Source organism: Xiphias gladius, chromosome 3, assembly GCF_016859285.1.
Source record: "Xiphias gladius isolate SHS-SW01 ecotype Sanya breed wild chromosome 3, ASM1685928v1, whole genome shotgun sequence".
NCBI lineage: Eukaryota > Metazoa > Chordata > Actinopteri > Istiophoriformes > Xiphiidae > Xiphias > Xiphias gladius.
In genome coordinates, this window is record NC_053402.1 from 20,189,588 (window position 1) to 20,206,974 (window position 17,387).

The 17,387-nt window shown below is 41.6% G+C and overlaps 1 protein-coding gene across 1 annotated transcript; it reads left to right on the forward strand.

Annotated features, from left to right (window-relative positions):
• The first annotated feature begins 311 nt into the window (after window positions 1-311).
• Window positions 312-14,050, forward strand: eftud2 (elongation factor Tu GTP binding domain containing 2). Its single transcript, XM_040123902.1, has 28 exons — window positions 312-459; window positions 1,186-1,301; window positions 1,400-1,562; window positions 1,694-1,772; window positions 1,966-2,041; window positions 2,222-2,287; window positions 2,382-2,417; window positions 2,691-2,781; window positions 2,939-3,021; window positions 3,142-3,308; window positions 3,752-3,876; window positions 3,987-4,050; window positions 4,166-4,256; window positions 4,394-4,529; window positions 5,156-5,283; window positions 5,664-5,857; window positions 5,948-6,059; window positions 6,148-6,288; window positions 6,558-6,659; window positions 7,085-7,167; window positions 7,498-7,584; window positions 8,813-8,939; window positions 9,217-9,304; window positions 9,474-9,592; window positions 9,911-10,005; window positions 10,504-10,657; window positions 13,211-13,318; window positions 13,424-14,050. Exons 2-28 carry the CDS (start codon window positions 1,197-1,199, stop codon window positions 13,517-13,519), a joined length of 2,916 nt encoding a protein of 971 aa, XP_039979836.1. The 5' UTR covers window positions 312-459; window positions 1,186-1,196; the 3' UTR covers window positions 13,520-14,050.
• The last annotated feature ends 3,337 nt before the right edge of the window (window positions 14,051-17,387 follow it).

Genomic DNA, 17,387 nt, shown 5'->3' on the forward strand with positions numbered 1-17,387 from the left:
CACACCCACGCTCAATAGCCGGCGAAGAGGGAGTTACTAAGGGGGTTACTGACTAGGTAGGGTGCCCAAACGTTTGCACTTGCCACAATTACTGTTTTTTTTTCTATTGTTTAAGTTCATGAAATAAAAAGTGCCATTGCATTAAAAAAAAATGCTGTTTGCTGCCGATGTTGCTATTACCTCTTTTCAATGCAAAAATCAACGCAACATAATTTGCCTTTGGATGCATACGACCGTGTCAAACAGTATGCCTGTAGTGTAGCGTCTCTATCAGTGGGGGCGGTATTGAGTCTTAACGGGGAATACTCGCCGCCCTCAGTACAGTAGAAGAACACGGCCGGATGTAGTGTCCCGTGCGCATGGCGCTATTTGGGAAATTATTTATCTTCTGAATACAACCCGAAACTTTTAACTTGTTTTGAAAATAATATTTGCCGACTACATTATAACAGAGTACAGGTGAGTGTGTTTTGCATGTTGCAAGTTATGGGTCAGCGCAGTAAGTTATAGCTAAATCGCTATACAGCAACGTAACTGAAACGTCGTGCACAGGTCATTCATTTCTTCGCTTGTTAGCAGGCTAGCATGCTAGTTTTTGGCTAACCGGTGACGTCGCCAAGACAAGTAGAATAGCAGTTTATGGTAAATGAAAAACTTCTTGGTTAAGCCAAATTTTCAGACTGCGAACAGAAAGCATCTCTGAACTAGATAAATAGCCAACTGAACTTTTAACAATGTGATGATGGCGCTACAAGCACAGTTAGCATTAGCTTCAGTGGGGAGGTAATTTACTGTTAGTTAACGTCAGTCATCACCGGCATCTGATAAACATACACAATCTAGTATAAAACGCATCGCATAATTGAATCTCTAAGATGATACGAATGTGACAGAAGTTGTTTTTTGGATATTGACTCACTCGGCAACATTTAAAACGTTTGGCTAGTTACAAAATCGTTAAAACAACATCAAACAAGGCAACACTTAAAAGGTTCAATTTAACTAGTTAACTGGGAATCCTCACTGCAGGTCAGAGAAAATGTGACAGGCCCACGTAAAGTACAATATTGTGGCTAAAAATGTCATAAATGTTGGTTCCTTACCATCGAACCTTAGTATTTTGGCTGTAAAAGTGCATGAAGCCCACTAACGTGAATACTCAATGACACGAAACGTCTCTGTCAGGTCTCTACAAGATGGAGGCTGATCTGTATGATGAGTTTGGGAACTACATCGGTCCAGAGCTGGACTCTGACGACGATGAGGATGATCTGGATGCAGAGGACAGAGATGTTGATGAGGTACTCTTCAAATTCAATGGTTATTACTCGGTAAAACTTTAAGTAGATTTATGCAGTATGTGCACACGTAAAAAGGTAATAACACTGTGCTTGTGCAGGGCGATGAGGACGATGACGATGAACCTGCTGATGCCGATGACGATGTCCCGGGCATGGAGGTGGTCCTGCATGAGGACAAGAAGTACTATCCTACAGCAGAGGAGGTTTATGGGCCGGAAGTGGAAACGATCGTCCAGGAGGAAGATACACAACCTCTTACAGGTTAAACACTAACAAAAGCATAACCTGTATTTGCACAATGAAAGACATTGTATGATTGGTGTTAAAAAGTTGAAGCTAAAATATGCTGTTAATAAACACAAACATTAGTAATTTCTCTCTACTCTTTCCAGAGCCCATCATCAAGCCTGTGAAGAACAAGCAGTTCACTCTGATGGAGCAAGAGTTACCTGCCACTGTTTACGATATGGAGTGAGTAATCTAAGTGGTTTCCTGTTTATGTGGATATCTGTGCAAGTTTGAAGATGCAGATGTTGATCCAGAATGTAACCGACTGAACAGCAATTTTTGCACAGTCCCATGTATTTTTCAGTACACCGCTGCTCTTTAAATGTGTTTGCGGTGTGTTGTTTCAAGCTGTGACATCCGTCCTCTCTTTTGGCAGATTCCTCGCAGATCTGATGGATGGTCCTGAGCTGATCCGTAACGTCACCCTTTGTGGTCACCTTCACCACGGCAAGGTTAGAGCTGGGTGTTTCTAGTCAGGGCGCGTCTACGGCAGTTTGCCAAAGACGGAATGTTTTTCTAAGATGAAACATTTAGTAGCACAGGAATATTTACGAGCATATGCTAATAACATGGCTGCTCTTAAGACTCATCTGTGACTCATGGGGATCTAATGGATTTGTTATTCCGTTCAGACCTGTTTTGTGGACTGCCTGATTGAACAGACTCATCCAGAAATCAGGAAAAGAGATGACGTGGATGTGAGTGTTGTCTACAATTATTCAATACATTTCCTTATTACATATCAATTCTGCATAAGACGGCAGAGACTAACCTGATTTTTAACTTTTTCAGCTCCGATACACAGACATCCTCTTTACAGAACAGGAGGTAAGAGTTTTGGTTGAACTGTGGGATAATGATAACACTTCTGAGCATCCTAAAATACACTGGTTAACACATTTTAGAAACGCAAAGGATTGTAAACATGGAAATATAATCCACGAGAGAAATCAGTTTAATTTAACAACTTGACTTAGTCTGTTAAAAAGGGGGAGCTGCAGAACTTTGTTGCCAGAAACGATTGTTTCGAGAAACTTTAGAATGATAAACTTGCGTTTCCGTTCCTGCAAAGTAGAATTCTGTCTTGTGTTTTTACCATAGAGAGGAGTTGGTATCAAGAGTACCCCTGTCACAATGGTCCTGCCGGACTCCAGAGGCAAATCTTACCTTTTCAACATCATGGACACACCAGGTACTGTACTTCGACTGGATGCTTTGTTTGCTGACTGCACGTTTTGAGGTTTTGGTCCTAGAGAATGATGTAAAGACTTTTTTTTTTAATTATTATTTATTTATTTATTTTTTTAAATGTTTGATAAGTGATGTAAAATTTTGTGTTTCTCTCAAAGGCCACGTAAACTTCTCTGACGAAGTTACATCTAGCATTCGGATCTCAGACGGTGTTGTCCTATTCATAGACGCAGCAGAAGGAGTGAGTCACCTGTTTCTTTTCTCTTCTTTTTGATGTTCTCCCGATCCTGCGCTCTCTCTACACATAAGTTGATTTCTTCAGCCTTCCATATAACCTCCACCTTTGTGTATCCCTGTCCAGGTGATGCTGAACACAGAGCGACTGATCAAACATGCAGTTCAGGAGCGTATGGCCATCACCATCTGCATCAACAAGGTGGACCGGCTCATTGTGGAGCTCAAACTGCCTCCCACAGATGCTTATTATAAACTGCGCCACATTGTGGATGAGGTCAATGGTTTGCTAAGGTAATACTGGAAACCCATCACACACCCACTGTGTCTTGGGAATATGAATGATTCCATGTGATATTGTGCACTAATTTTGGTGGAAGAAGTTACCATAAAGGAGAATACCACTTATCTTAAAGAACTGACATTATTTGTGTGCTGCATGACAAGTCAGTTAAGGTTGGTCGACTTGCTTCACTCTTTCCTAAAGCTAGATGTTGATGAACACTTTGATGAGAACACTTTGAATTTTTTGTGGTCACTTAGATTAGGGGCTGCACTACTGACAATGACACTTGATTTTGTCGATGCATAAAAATGGTCACAGGAATAACAACAACTTTTAAAATGGGAGCCACAATCATCTCTAAATCACCAACACACTGACTTTTGTCCATTGTGACAAAATCACATATACAAGACTCCGCAGTTGATGACTGGTCATTCCTCTTGCCTTTTAGCACATACTCCACAGATGAGAACTTGGTGGTGTCTCCTCTCCTTGGAAATGTGTGCTTCGCCAGCTCTCAGTACAGCATCTGTTTCACCCTGGGGTCCTTTGCAAAGATCTACTCAGACACTTATGGTGAGACGACTCGTCAGCACATTAACATCAACGTTGCACTGGCACTACCTCCTCTTCCTATTGCCTGAAACACTTATTATACTATTAATTAACTATGTGTGTATTTTCAGGTGACATCAACTATAATGAGTTCGCCAAGAGGCTATGGGGAGACATTTATTTCAATCCCAAAACGTGAGTAACTAATTTGGATTTCAACAGAATGCAACAGATGCTGAGCCAGTGTCTCTGTCCTCCTCTTCTAACACATTGGTACTGTACAGTGATTTTTCTTTTCTTCTCATTTCAGTCGGAAGTTCACAAAGAAAGCTCCCAGCAGTAACTCTCAGCGCAGCTTTGTGGAATTTGTTCTGGAGCCTCTCTACAAGATCCTTTCACAGGTTGGAAATGTCTAACATAGTTTTCCAACGTGCAACAAGGCAACAACAGCTAACTAAACACCCTTGGGCCCCATCAGGCTCGGGCTGAGTTGCATAACCCAGTGTGTAATCCTCACCTAAATCCTCTTTGTGTCCAGGTGGTTGGGGATGTGGACACGTCTCTCCCCCGAGTTCTAGATGAGCTGGGGATCCACCTGACTAAAGAGGAACTGAAGCTGAACATCAGACCCCTGCTGAGGCTGGTCTGCAACCGCTTCTTTGGAGAATTCACTGGTATGGCTTAATTTGTTTCTACTTATCCTTCTTTATTTTGTGTGTGTTACTGTCCTAGTATTTGAATCATTTTTATAATTGTATTTAGAGCACTGCATAACTTTGTTTTGAAGTGTGTAGTGGCCTGTTCTTTTACACTTGTGTTAAACTTGGCTGCTTTTACGGGGCTAGGCTTCTTGACTCACATGTGAAACATCCAAATCACAGCCCCCAAAATGTCAAGGGCCCTTTCCTGGCCCACGCCCCATCATTCCACCAAGTTTGGTGCAAATCGGTTCAGTACTTTTTGCGTAATCCTGCTGACAAAATGAATTGTAACGGACGAAAACACAACCTCCTTGGCAGAGGTAATAAATAGAGACAACAAGCTTTAATATATACAGTCATATACTTTTTTTTAACCGCATAAACCCTTCAGAGTCAATGGGATAACTAAAGTTCATCTTTTTTTTCGATATAAATAAAGTATTAATGATGATAATGATCGTACGGCATAGACTATCAGAGGCGCTGTATCTGTGTTATTTATCTGCTCGTGAATGTAATTTCAATCTGGAGGTAAATGGTCATGCTTTAGTAAATGTGATGAATCAATTTGAAATCGACCGTGGATATCCTCCCTCCAGGACTTGTGGACATGTGTGTGCAGCACATCCCCTCACCACAAGAAGGCGCCAGAAACAAGATAGAGCACACCTACACAGGAGGTCTGGACTCAGACCTGGGGGAGGCCATGGCAGAGTGTGACCCTGATGTGAGTATAATGGAGGCAGGACACGAGTCTCCTGTTTATTGGCTGGTTAGGAGCAGATACATTGGGCAACTTCTAATACCTGCAATCTGTTTCCCGTGGAGGTCAATAGTGTCTTTTCAGCTGCTCTTGTAAACGAGCCAATGGTCTGTTTTAATTGGCTTGAAATGAACTTGTGAAATAACCCAATTTAAGACAATGCAGGACATTGATCAAAGTTTTCCAAGTTCCTCTTAAAAGTGCTACTTCCTTTTTTCAAAGCCCTCTTATATTTCTTTAGGCAGAAATGTTAAACTCCAGTGGAAAGACTTTCCTGTCCTAATTTCTGTGGCTTTCTCTCTCTAATCCCTCTCTCCTGCTCACCTCATGTCTCTCACCCTCAGGGCCCTTTGATGTGCCACACCACTAAGATGTACAGCACTGAGGATGGGGTTCAGTTCCATGCATTTGGCAGAGTGCTGAGCGGGACCATCCAGGCAGGCCAGCCCGTCAAGGTTTTAGGAGAGAACTACACCCTTGAAGATGAGGAGGACTCCCAGGTCTGCACTGTGGGCCGTCTGTGGATTTCTGTCGCCAGGTACAAATCAGGGGTTTTGTTAAGTAAGTTTGTAGAGTCAGAAATCAGTAACTGTTTGACCAAATTTTGATACTCCTTCTACAATTTTAGATACCAAATTGAAGTGAATCGAGTACCTGCCGGCAACTGGGTCCTCATTGAAGGTTGCGACCAGCCAATCGTCAAAACCGCCACAATCACAGAGCCCAGAGGCAACGAAGAAGTGAGACAGAATAGAGAAAAACAAATGAGATCTTTAAAAACACCTTATGAGGAGAAGCATAGTTTACATTTTTTACTTTATCTGCCAGGCTCAGATCTTCAGGCCGTTGAAGTTCAACACTGCGTCAGTTATCAAGATTGCAGTGGAGCCCGTCAACCCATCAGAGCTTCCTAAAATGTTGGACGGACTGAGGAAGGTCAACAAGAGCTATCCATCTCTAACCACTAAGGTACGTCAGGCCAACACTCTGATGCAGTAGTGACGTGTTTTTCGAAATTAGCCCAGGCCTAGTAGTTCATGTAGTTAATTGCAATGACATTTGAACAAGTTGCCGTTCAAAGATTTCACTCTCCCTCATGTAAAAAGGAAAATGATGAAAACCATGACTACAACAAAACAAACTTGTTATTCAAGCCATAATTAGGTCACTGCTATAGCAGAAAATGTAATTGACCATATCTGTGTATACTTGTGTTTGCGTGTGTCTTTGTTTCTCAGGTGGAGGAGTCTGGAGAACATGTTATCCTAGGCACAGGAGAGCTCTACCTGGACTGTGTCATGCACGACCTGCGCAAGATGTACTCTGAGATCGACATTAAAGTAATTTTTCTTGATTCGGTTTATTGCAGTATCATACCAGTAACTCTCTTTTTGTTAGTTTTTTTTAAAGAGAGGTTTTCTTCATCAATTCAGACAGTAGAGGTTAGTAAAACATTAACAATAAGGTTATATTGTGACTATTCCAATGAAAGACAATAAACAATAGAATTTAATTATCACCCAGCTGTAGCTGTAATTTCAGTCTGGCAAAAGGTAGAAAACAGTGTATAGTAATGAAATAGTGCAACTATATGATATATGTATTTATCTCCCCATTTCGCAATATATGGTGGTAATAAGTGTTTTTGTTTTTTTTTGTTTTCCAAAATCTCTACACATTTTATTTATTGCCTAGATACAAAAAAAATCCATAACGTAAAGGTCCTACACATAAATAAAGCCTTTGGTCTCTTCTTCACCCACAGGTTGCTGACCCAGTTGTGACTTTCTGTGAAACCGTTGTGGAGACATCGTCTCTCAAGTGCTTTGCTGAGACGCCTAACAAAAAGTGTGTATTTAACTTTATATTTTTTTTAGATTTTATCTACACATACAAAGACATGAATGCAGTTTAGAGAAAGCTTACTTTTCTAGATTATTAACATTATCTCAAAACTCTCAGCTTTGTAATAATTTTCTCTTTAAATTTCTAATTTCTGACATGAACCATAAGTAAGACTGTTAGTGTCGACATTGTATTTCCTCTTGGAGAGTTAAGTCTGTGCACTGTGCACTTGGAGATCAGTTGGATTCTGTGTCAGAGTCAGTCCTTCCCTCTGGCCAAGTGTCTTCCCGACCGGGAGTGTGTGATTGACAGCTGTGCGATTGCGATTGACAGGAATAAGATCACCATGATTGCTGAGCCCTTGGAGAAGGGTCTGGCTGAGGACATAGAGAACGAAGTGGTGCAGATCACATGGAACAGGTATGATATGGAAGATATTACCACCACACTCACACACATTGACGTTTAATGGGTATCATAATTGATTGAGGTGATGTAGTGCGCCTTTCATGTCAGACATGCTTATAGATTTTTCCCATTTCAATCTGATATTGAACTAACCTTATTAATGTCTCCCTATTTCAGAGCCATTCTGACTGATCATTTATTCTCATTTATCCCTCGGTTAGCTATGATAAACGGGCAGGCATGCCAGAAAAGATGATTGGTTTCTTCAATTGAATGTTGTCATTGGAGAAGGTAGAGGAATATAGAAATTCTCGCGGCTGAAACAGTCATTTAAAAAGCGCAGTTAATGTAATGGAGGGTAATAATCCTTTTAAATCCATAGGTGTGGTACCCAATTTTCTTCAGCTTATCATGCACAGAGCAAGAGGTGTGCACTAACTGATGTCCTGCCATCTGTTTTAATTTTTGGACAAACAGCTTGCCTTAAGCAGTAACAACCATGTCCCGCACTTTTATATCAGTGTTTTAACTCTGTTTGTCTTTATACATATATTTACTTTTTTTTTTTAAATTGGTCTGATTTGCTTTACAAGTAGAGCTTTGAAAACACTCACAGCTGCAAAGCAATGTGACAATAAGCCGCAAACACTGACAGTTTCAGACTGACAGTAGACATGAATGCCAGATTGTCAGTTTGAAAGCAGTATTAGAAACTCTGAGTGTAGGGCTTGCTAAATATAAACACTATATTTATTAATGATTTACATCTTTATTTAAATTTTGTTATATAGATGCAGAGCGTTTCTGTATTTGTATATTGAAGCAAAGTAAAGGACAGTCTGTCCATTGTGACACGCATGTGCTTATTAAAAACCCTCCTTGGAGTATTGATCAGTTTCGCTGAAAGTAATTAAATCATGCCCTTAAAGCATGCATGGTTTTTTTTTTTTTCCCATCCCTGTGACATGAACAGCATACATGAGTGTGTGTCCTTCTCATGAGTGGCTTTCTGTCAGTGCTCGGCTCATCTGTGAGGCCATCTGGATCCAGCGGTGCCAGCTTGAAGTAGCAATGCCAGAGGAGTGACATACTTTACACACCATTAAACTAAACCTACGCTCTACTCCTCCTATTCCATTAACCCCTCTGCCCCCTGATCAACCAATCTCCTTAATGTTCCAGCTGACACAGTGTGAAAAATCTCCTTTGATTCAGTGGCTATTCTGTTCCCTCATGGCAGGAAGAAGCTGGGAGAGTTTTTCCAGACAAAGTACGACTGGGATCTGCTGGCTGCCAGGTCTATCTGGGCCTTCGGACCGGACACGACGGGACCAAATATTCTTGTAGACGACACGCTGCCTTCTGAGGTGAGTTATGTGTCCGGCATCACTGCTAAATAGGGCTGCTTTAGTTGTTAGTTCGAGTATTGGTTTTATTTGGTTAAGGAAAAAATACAGATTAACTGCTGTCGTGTCTTTACTCCAAGTGTTTAAAGTCAATAGGGCAGCAACCAACAGTTATTTTCATTTTGGATTATGTTTTTGAGTAACTGTTACTGTAACATCTCATCAGAGCATAACTCTTTTTGAGAAGAAACCCCTGTTTTTATAGGTAACTCCATACGTGTTTGTTTTTCCTCCGTAGGTGGACAAGGCTCTGCTCGGCTCGGTGAAAGACAGCATCGTTCAGGGCTTCCAGTGGGGCACCAGGGAAGGACCTCTATGCGATGAGCGTAAGCTTTACAAAATAAACTTTTGTTCCTCGTACTGCAGCTGGTCCTGGGATTTCCTCTTCGCCAGAATGTCTGGCCTGGTACACATAATGCACTGTGCAAGAGGAAAATGTAGTTTTTGTAAAGTGAGTGTTGTGTTGCCATAACTCGGTCTCTCTGCCGCCCTCAGCCATCAGGAATGTCAAGTTTAAGATCCTGGATGCGGTCATCGCTCAGGAGCCTCTCCACAGAGGCGGCGGCCAGGTCATCCCTACAGCCAGGAGAGTGGTGTACTCTGCTTTCCTCATGGTGAGCTCACCCCCCCCCCCCAACCCACCAAACTCTATTCTTCTTATCTACCATTAGCTCCCCCAGACTACCCATTCATCCTCACTTTCTATAATGTTCCATTACCCTGATTACAGCTTGGGATTTTGCTGACCTGTGTTCTTTTTTAATTGTAGTCCGATAACATTCTTCCTTCACGATTTTGGCTCCTTTCCCTTTCTCCTTTGGCTCTTTCACTGCTCCTATCATAAATCCATGGATCATCTTTACATGGGATGGCCATACCGTTTCTACGGGCTTTTGTCCTCCCTTTAATGTATGGTCTCCCTTGTGTTCCAGGCCACGCCAAGGTTGATGGAGCCCTATTACTTTGTGGAGGTTCAGGCTCCGGCGGATTGCGTATCTGCTGTGTACACAGTGCTGGCTCGAAGAAGGTCGGTCTACTCTCATTATCCCGATGTCCAGTATCAACCCAGACAGAAATGTTAACACTAGATCTTACTAAAAAGCAACTATTTTGATAATCAATTAACTGTTGTAAGTAAATCCTTTAACAAAAAATTCCCTAGTTGTGGCTTCTCAAATGTGAACATTTTCTCTGTTTCTAAGTCTTCTGAGATACTAGATTTAAGATCTTTGGGTTTTGGGTGCCTGAAGGGATAAAATTAAAAATTTGAAAACATAAATTTTAATTTTGGGGAAACTGTGATGGTCATTTCTCACGGATTCCTTGCGCATTATACAACAAACAATGAATCAATTTACTCGAGAAAATAATCAATCACTTTTAAATGAAAGTAATCAGATGCAGCCCTGCTTAATACAGAAAGCAGGTAACGTTAATATCTTAAGGTTCAACACATAAGATCATCTTTGAAATACAGTAATTTGAGTTTTGTTTTAAATTTCGTTCCTGTGTTTGCTTCTATCAGGGGTCATGTCACCCAGGATGCACCTATTCCAGGGTCTCCCCTCTACACCATCAAGGCTTTCATCCCAGCCATCGACTCCTTCGGCTTCGAGACAGACCTTCGCACACATACGCAGGGACAGGCCTTCGCTCTGTCTGTGTTCCACCACTGGCAGGTAAGATTCATAGACATGTATGTATCTGGCCACATTGATTATTAGTGTAATTGAGATGCTTCTTTAATGAACATAAATGCGAAGAAAGACAAACGCAGGTTTGATCCAAAACGGAAAAGGCGCCCAAAAAAATAGGTTGGATCTCAGATATTAAGTCATTTGACAAATATCAGATTGTCAGGACACCCACGGATCCACAGCAGATGAAACAATACTCATTTTACATAATACACAAAATAAGAGGAAGTCCCGCAAATTTGAAGTGCACACCTGAGATTCATGCACATGTCAGCTGTTGTGTTAAATGTACTGAAACTTAAAGTGTTACTAGCTTGTTGCTGACACCTGCCCGCCTGCATCATTACAAAGGCAAGCAGTGCCACGGGAATTTATTATGATGCTTAAACAAACAAATTGGGTCATTCATGAATTGCATTGTGAACATTGCACATGTTTTTCAGATTAACAAAACAAAACAAAACAGCTCTGATCAGATGGCAAATCTAACATTTGTTTCTTAAAAGGGGGATTTGGTATCTTCCCTTCACCCCTACACATACTCACGTGCATAAAACTGTGGCAGCTTGTGCAGCAGAGTGAGCAACCTTGTGTACATGTCTGCCACTCTGACTAAACTGCTTTTGATGTGGAGTAGAGCGGATTGTTGACTCATTAAGTTTAAAGTATTATGTGTCTGTCTACGTCTCGGCCTGCCATGTCTGATGTGTTTGTGTCTGCACTCTGCAAAGCCGTGTCAGTAAAAATTACCTCCACACTGTGTAGATTAACACTTCACTGTAAAGTCCATTCGACTGGAAAGAAAATAAGGATTTCACAGGTGTAAATGTTAATGTTTTATCCTCCTAGCTTATGTTTTATCCCCTTGAGGTGAAAATGCAGGTTTAAGGGGAGGAACTAGACATGAATCACTTATCTACATAAGAATTCATACACTAATTATGACTCTGTCCAATAACATAAAATGATGAAGTGATGACATTTTATATCCAAGAGGTCAAAGGTCAACGTCACTCCGACAGCATAATGTTCTGCAAAAACACTTTCCCGGCCATCACTCAATGCCAAAACTCAGGAACAGAAGGGGAGATTGTGACCATATTTAAAGATTTGGTGGGATACTGAATTGGTGACGCTAATCTTGGGTGTCTGCCTTAAAACTCTGGTGATTGTATAGATCTTCTGTGCTGCCGGGTTGAAGATGTGTCTGAAAGCAAAGACCACAAGTATCTCACTGGAAATTATTCCGTGGATTCATACACGTCGATATAGTGATAACTTCCATTTTGCCAAAAAAATACAATTAAACACCTTGTAAGTGTTAAATTCCTTCAAGGTCTTCACTACATAAATCATGTGAGTCTGGACAGACACGGATGTAAACTGCAATTTGACTGGTGTACGGACGCATGCAACTGCGAAGCAGTAATTCTAGTTTTAATCTCAAATCGTGAATTAACATTTAATTTTACAAAGCAGTAATTTGGGATGATTCCCAAAAGTTTTTAACATCAGCTGAAGAAGGCCATTCCATTTCGACTTCCATATTGCCTGGCCTTAGGTTGTTGGCAAAATGTACCTTTTCTCCCAGAAGACTCTCCTGGGGTCCAGTACCAATCACCTTGTCCATCATGCCCCAAATTACTCTTGAAAGGGCAGCTACAGAGTCTGTACCTGATGCGGTCGACACTCTGGATCTTCTCCTCTGGTCTGGTCGATGACAGAAGTTACTCCTGCTAGCACATTTCGATTCAACTGCACTAGAAAATAAGAATAACATATGATTCCCTGAACTGTGTCGTTTGCCCCATTAAACCCAAGAAGCTATACAGTGCCTCCTCATTATTTTGATTTTATACTGCCAGTACTGGTCTGCAAACAGTGCTGAGCTACTGTTGTTAACCGCTGTCATCCTTCTGTAAATTGGGCTTCAGCCACTCCATTGATGATTTTTTTCCCTTTTCCTCCTGTTTTCATCTTTCCCCAAGGCTGGGAATGTCTTATTAAGCCATCTCTACCCTAATTATTTCAGATCCAGCATTCCTAAAATGTCCTCTCTTCCTCTTCCTTCTCTCTTTGCGTTTAGGGGAATGTATCATATATCCATGACAGTGAAATTATTTTGTGAAGGTCATACCGTGAGCTCCTTAAGATAATGGATTTAGGGAGTCATTTTAAAAGCCTGTGAACACTTAACTTCTTCTGACTCAACCTGCTAACGTTGCATTATTGCTGTGTGGGTCGCAAACTGAAAGAGTGACAGTACTTGCACGTTGCTTTTTCCATCATGTTGATGGATGCAGTCCTAAATCAGTAGCGACGAAACAGACTTGCAACTAAATCAGATATTTAGTGAAAGGTCAGAGCCACTACTGCTAGTGTCCCAACAGCTTGCTAAAGCTCAAACGTTGATGTATGTGTCATATTGTCCGACTGTTTCACAGATTGCGCATGGCTGGAAACGAATGGGAAGGTTTCCTTAGATGCCAGTCTCTCTCTTTCTCTGGTTTAACTGTGTCTTGTTTTTCCTTTCAGATCGTACCTGGTGACCCCCTGGACAAAAGTATCGTGATCAGGCCTCTTGAGCCTCAGCCTGCTCCCCACCTGGCCAGAGAGTTCATGATCAAGACCCGAAGACGCAAGGTAAGCCTAATGTCCGCTTTTTGGATTGCTTTTTTTTTTTTTTTTTTTTAATTGTACATGTAAATTTTCTTTTCTGCATGAGTAACGTCCTTTGTTGTTCTGCAGGGTCTGAGCGAAGATGTGAGTATCAGCAAGTTCTTCGACGATCCTATGTTGTTGGAGCTGGCCAAACAGGATGTGGTACTTAACTACCCCATGTGAGACTGCAACACTGACTGCAAACCATGCAGCGAACACGTAAACCTCCACTGTCACAACAGCAAATCCTACTCTTTTTTTTTTCTTTTTAAAGGATATTTGGGGTAAAACAGTCACTATAACACAGAGGACATGAGTGGTTTTTGTAGATTCTGGTCACAAAGTGGCTATTCCGCAGCTCCCAAGACTCTTTCACTATTTTATTACCTTGTCTCCAATTTTCCTAATGAAAATCACACAAACGACCATTTTAAAAGACCCATAACAAGGGAAGATCCCCGGGATCAGTCGTTAGATTGGTGAAAACCACAGAAATACACATGACTTAGGGGAGTTTTTGCTCTTCCCTTTGGAGAGCAGCCGTAAGTTTGTTGCAACTCATCTTTGCCTTGTATTTTTATTTTTTATATGTACAAATTATCATTGTTTTTGTAGAGTAAGATAACTTGGAAGCTTTTTAAAAAAAAAAAAAAGAAGTTAGATGTCATTGATCTGGTGTATGTCTGAATAAAACGTGTAATTCAAAAGATCAGATGTTTTACTTCTAGATGTACTTTCTTAGACCATCCTCTCGATGATGTTACCGTTGAAAGCATGTGTAGTTGAGGCATAGGTGTAATTAGTATGCAACTGTCGGTTGGGAAGCTTGACTCAATTTTCTGTGTCTGTAAGAGGTTTGCTGTTTGTTTGAGTGATGAGTGTGTCTGTGTGGGACGCTGTGTGGGCGGTGACTGATGGACAGGCTGCGGGATGGTGGGAGGCAGGCGGAGAGGACGCAAAGGTTAGACTCACGTGGCGCATAAAAGGAAAAGAAGAAATGATGCCGCATATCAAAGAAGACAGATGTTAATATAGCAAAAAGATTTGGTTTTGACATCTGATGGAAATTAAATGTTTGGGTTTTTTTTTTTTTATCTTTTAAGTCGGTCTAGAAATATTTATGGACATCCTGAACGGTAATGATGGAGACCTGTGCTCAACTGTAGCTCGGGGGGGGGATTCTGCAGTTGTTAGGGGATACAGGGAAAGATTGTTGAGTAGTTTAGCACATATTTATGTTTAGGAGTGAAATAAGAAGACTAATAGGATTAAAAATTAATTTGAAGCTGATCTTCAGTATACTTAATGTCACGATAACTAATAAACTACCAGAGACGGTAGCCTCGTCGCCCAGTACGCATCTCCCAACGGCCTGAGTCAGTTGTAATGTGCTGGGATTGAGATATTTTGAAAAGTAGTTAGCCAGGAAGGAGGGAGGACAAAATGCATTGCTAGAGATAACAGATAAATGGTTGAAATGTTACTCCAAATACAAATTGTGCAAAGGTCAAAAAGCAGACAATTTCAGGTTCATGAAGAAAATAGTTCTGACAATATCAACATTTATGTAATATTGTTAAGAACCAGTGTAGTATCAACTTAAATTAACCGAGTATTTTCGAATACTGTATATTTGGTGGTGTTGATGAAAGGGTGCTTTAAACTAATCTGATGCTGGAGTACGTCAGACAACCAAAGGAAAAACTGCACTAGACTATACTTTTTGCAATGATACACCCAGATCTAAATCAGTTGAATCACAAAATGATTCGGCGATAGAAATCAACACTCTTATATGCCCTATTTATGACACTATTTGTCCTGTCTGTATCAGTGAAACTCTCAAATTGGGTACGAGCCTTTTGTAGATGTCACCTGCAGGAAACCACAATTAGATCTTTGTCTCTTGTGTAAATTTCACAAACTCTGGTGTCATATTTGAAGAACACTAGAGTATAAATTTTAGGTCTGTAGGTTAATAGCTTACAAAATATTTCAGTGCAGCTATATGGAGCAGTTTCCAAAGAAATTCTGCTCGTCTAAATGTTAACAAAAATGTAGGAATCCCGTAAAGGCATGACAGAACTGCATGCAACTCATCATTCAAGAAATGTTGTATCTCAGCTGTCTTAAAGCTATGCAGGGGCCCTTGTGTCTTAAAGTGATCTATCATTCAAAGTCTGTTTTTTGGATGGAAGTGGATTATGCTGTTGGCGGTTAGAGAAGTTTCTACAGACATCACTATACTTAAACTTGTCGTCTCGGGGATCCACTGCAACTGACATGAAATCAAGCTGACAACAGTCACTGTCCTCCGTGAGAGATGAAGCCCACAACGGCCACCTTTCAAGCCCACAGGTGATGAGTGCTTGGATCTTTAAAACGTACATATCGAGTGGATAATCACTCTAAAGAGCGCTTCAAGATGGATTGTTGTGCGAGCCTCGTCGCACCTTCAGAAGACTTTCGTGTCGGAAGCGGCTCGGTCCTTCATCGCTCACCACTGATAATCCCCCCCAACAGTCCTGGAGGTAGTGGAGAAGGTAAGAGCGGTGACATGAAGTCAAAAATGGCTTAAGCTTCTTTGACATTTGGACTGAATGTCAATCCTGTCCAGTGAGACAAGTGATTTTTTTATTTCAGCAGACGTGGGTAGACGGCGATGGGGGATGCTGTGCCCTTTTCAAATGCTCGGAGGAAGGAGAAATGAAGGGATTGAGGAATTTCTGTAAGCCCGACCGCGCCATTAGGAAGCGTTAAGTAAAGGGATGACACTTTTTACTTATCGAGGTATCGACGTGCAGATGTTTTCATGGTTTGTTTCTTCTCACTTCTGCTTTGAAAGCGTCTGCTCCAACAGAATGAGATCAACTCTGCACATGTGTCAAGTAAACGTGCGCTCAGATGCCATGGTCCCATAATTCCTCCCTTGCGCTGGCGTGAGCCGGGATCGTGCCCAGCCCTGGGCGCTTAGATGGATGGCAGCAGTTCTTGCTGGTATGAACACAAGGCCCCCAGAGCACTTGCTACAATCTGTGGTCCCTGTGCTAAATATAGACAGGAGCAAGACTCTGCCTTGGTATCAGGCAGACTAGGGGCACCCTCCCCATGCAAGTCAGGCTTTTTCCTTTTCCTTCGGAGCGCAGTCTTGTTCTCAACCCACCTCGTCGATCACCTTTTCCTGCAATGAATCTGTCTTCCGCTCTTACCTTTCGTCCATCTTGTCTCGTCTCTCTGCACCTACACACCTCTCTAGCTCCGTCATGTGTCTGTGAGTCAATCACACTTGTCTCTTCCTGCTAACATCACTGGCAGACCTTTTCGTCTAGAACATCCAGACCAAAGTACGAAGCCCCAGGCGTGGAGAGGCCAGTGAGGCAATTTCATATCGACGGCCTGCTTAGTGGCCGGATACAAATCATTAATAGATCTACGGGCGCAATCAAGAAGATGAAGGTTGAGTCAGCATCCAAACGCAGGCCACAGAGACACAAAACGATTAGAAAGAGAAGGAAAACAACCGCAAAGACACACAAAACCAGATGCAAATTTGGACCTAAAACAACTAAAAAGTGACGTCAAACAACCGCAAAGAGGCAAAATGACAGAGTAGCTGCGTCGCTTGTAGTCATTTCATGTCCTTTTCATTCTTGGTGTCTTGATCCTTTTCCACTAAGGGGCATGTCTGTGTTTAGAGGCCTGCTGTTTCTCTCCATTGCTATAGGCTACGTGGAGTTACAAATAGCAGCTATTTATTCGTATTATTACTTACAGTTTATTTGGCAGCCATATATTACTCTGAATTAACAGTGTAACTATTAATAATGTACAGTTCAATGTCACCAAGAACCAGGGCTTTAAACTTAGTTCGCATCCCCCCCAAGAGAAAAAAAACCCCAAAAACTTAAGTTTATATATGTTCTGACGTGTCCTTCTTGACCAGTCAAATGTAGCCTCTCCTACAGAAACACAGGAGGGCGCCATCACTGCCCGGCAGGTCAGTGACAATTTGAGGTCTGCGAGGTCGGGGCCGTGAGCAGACACACACACA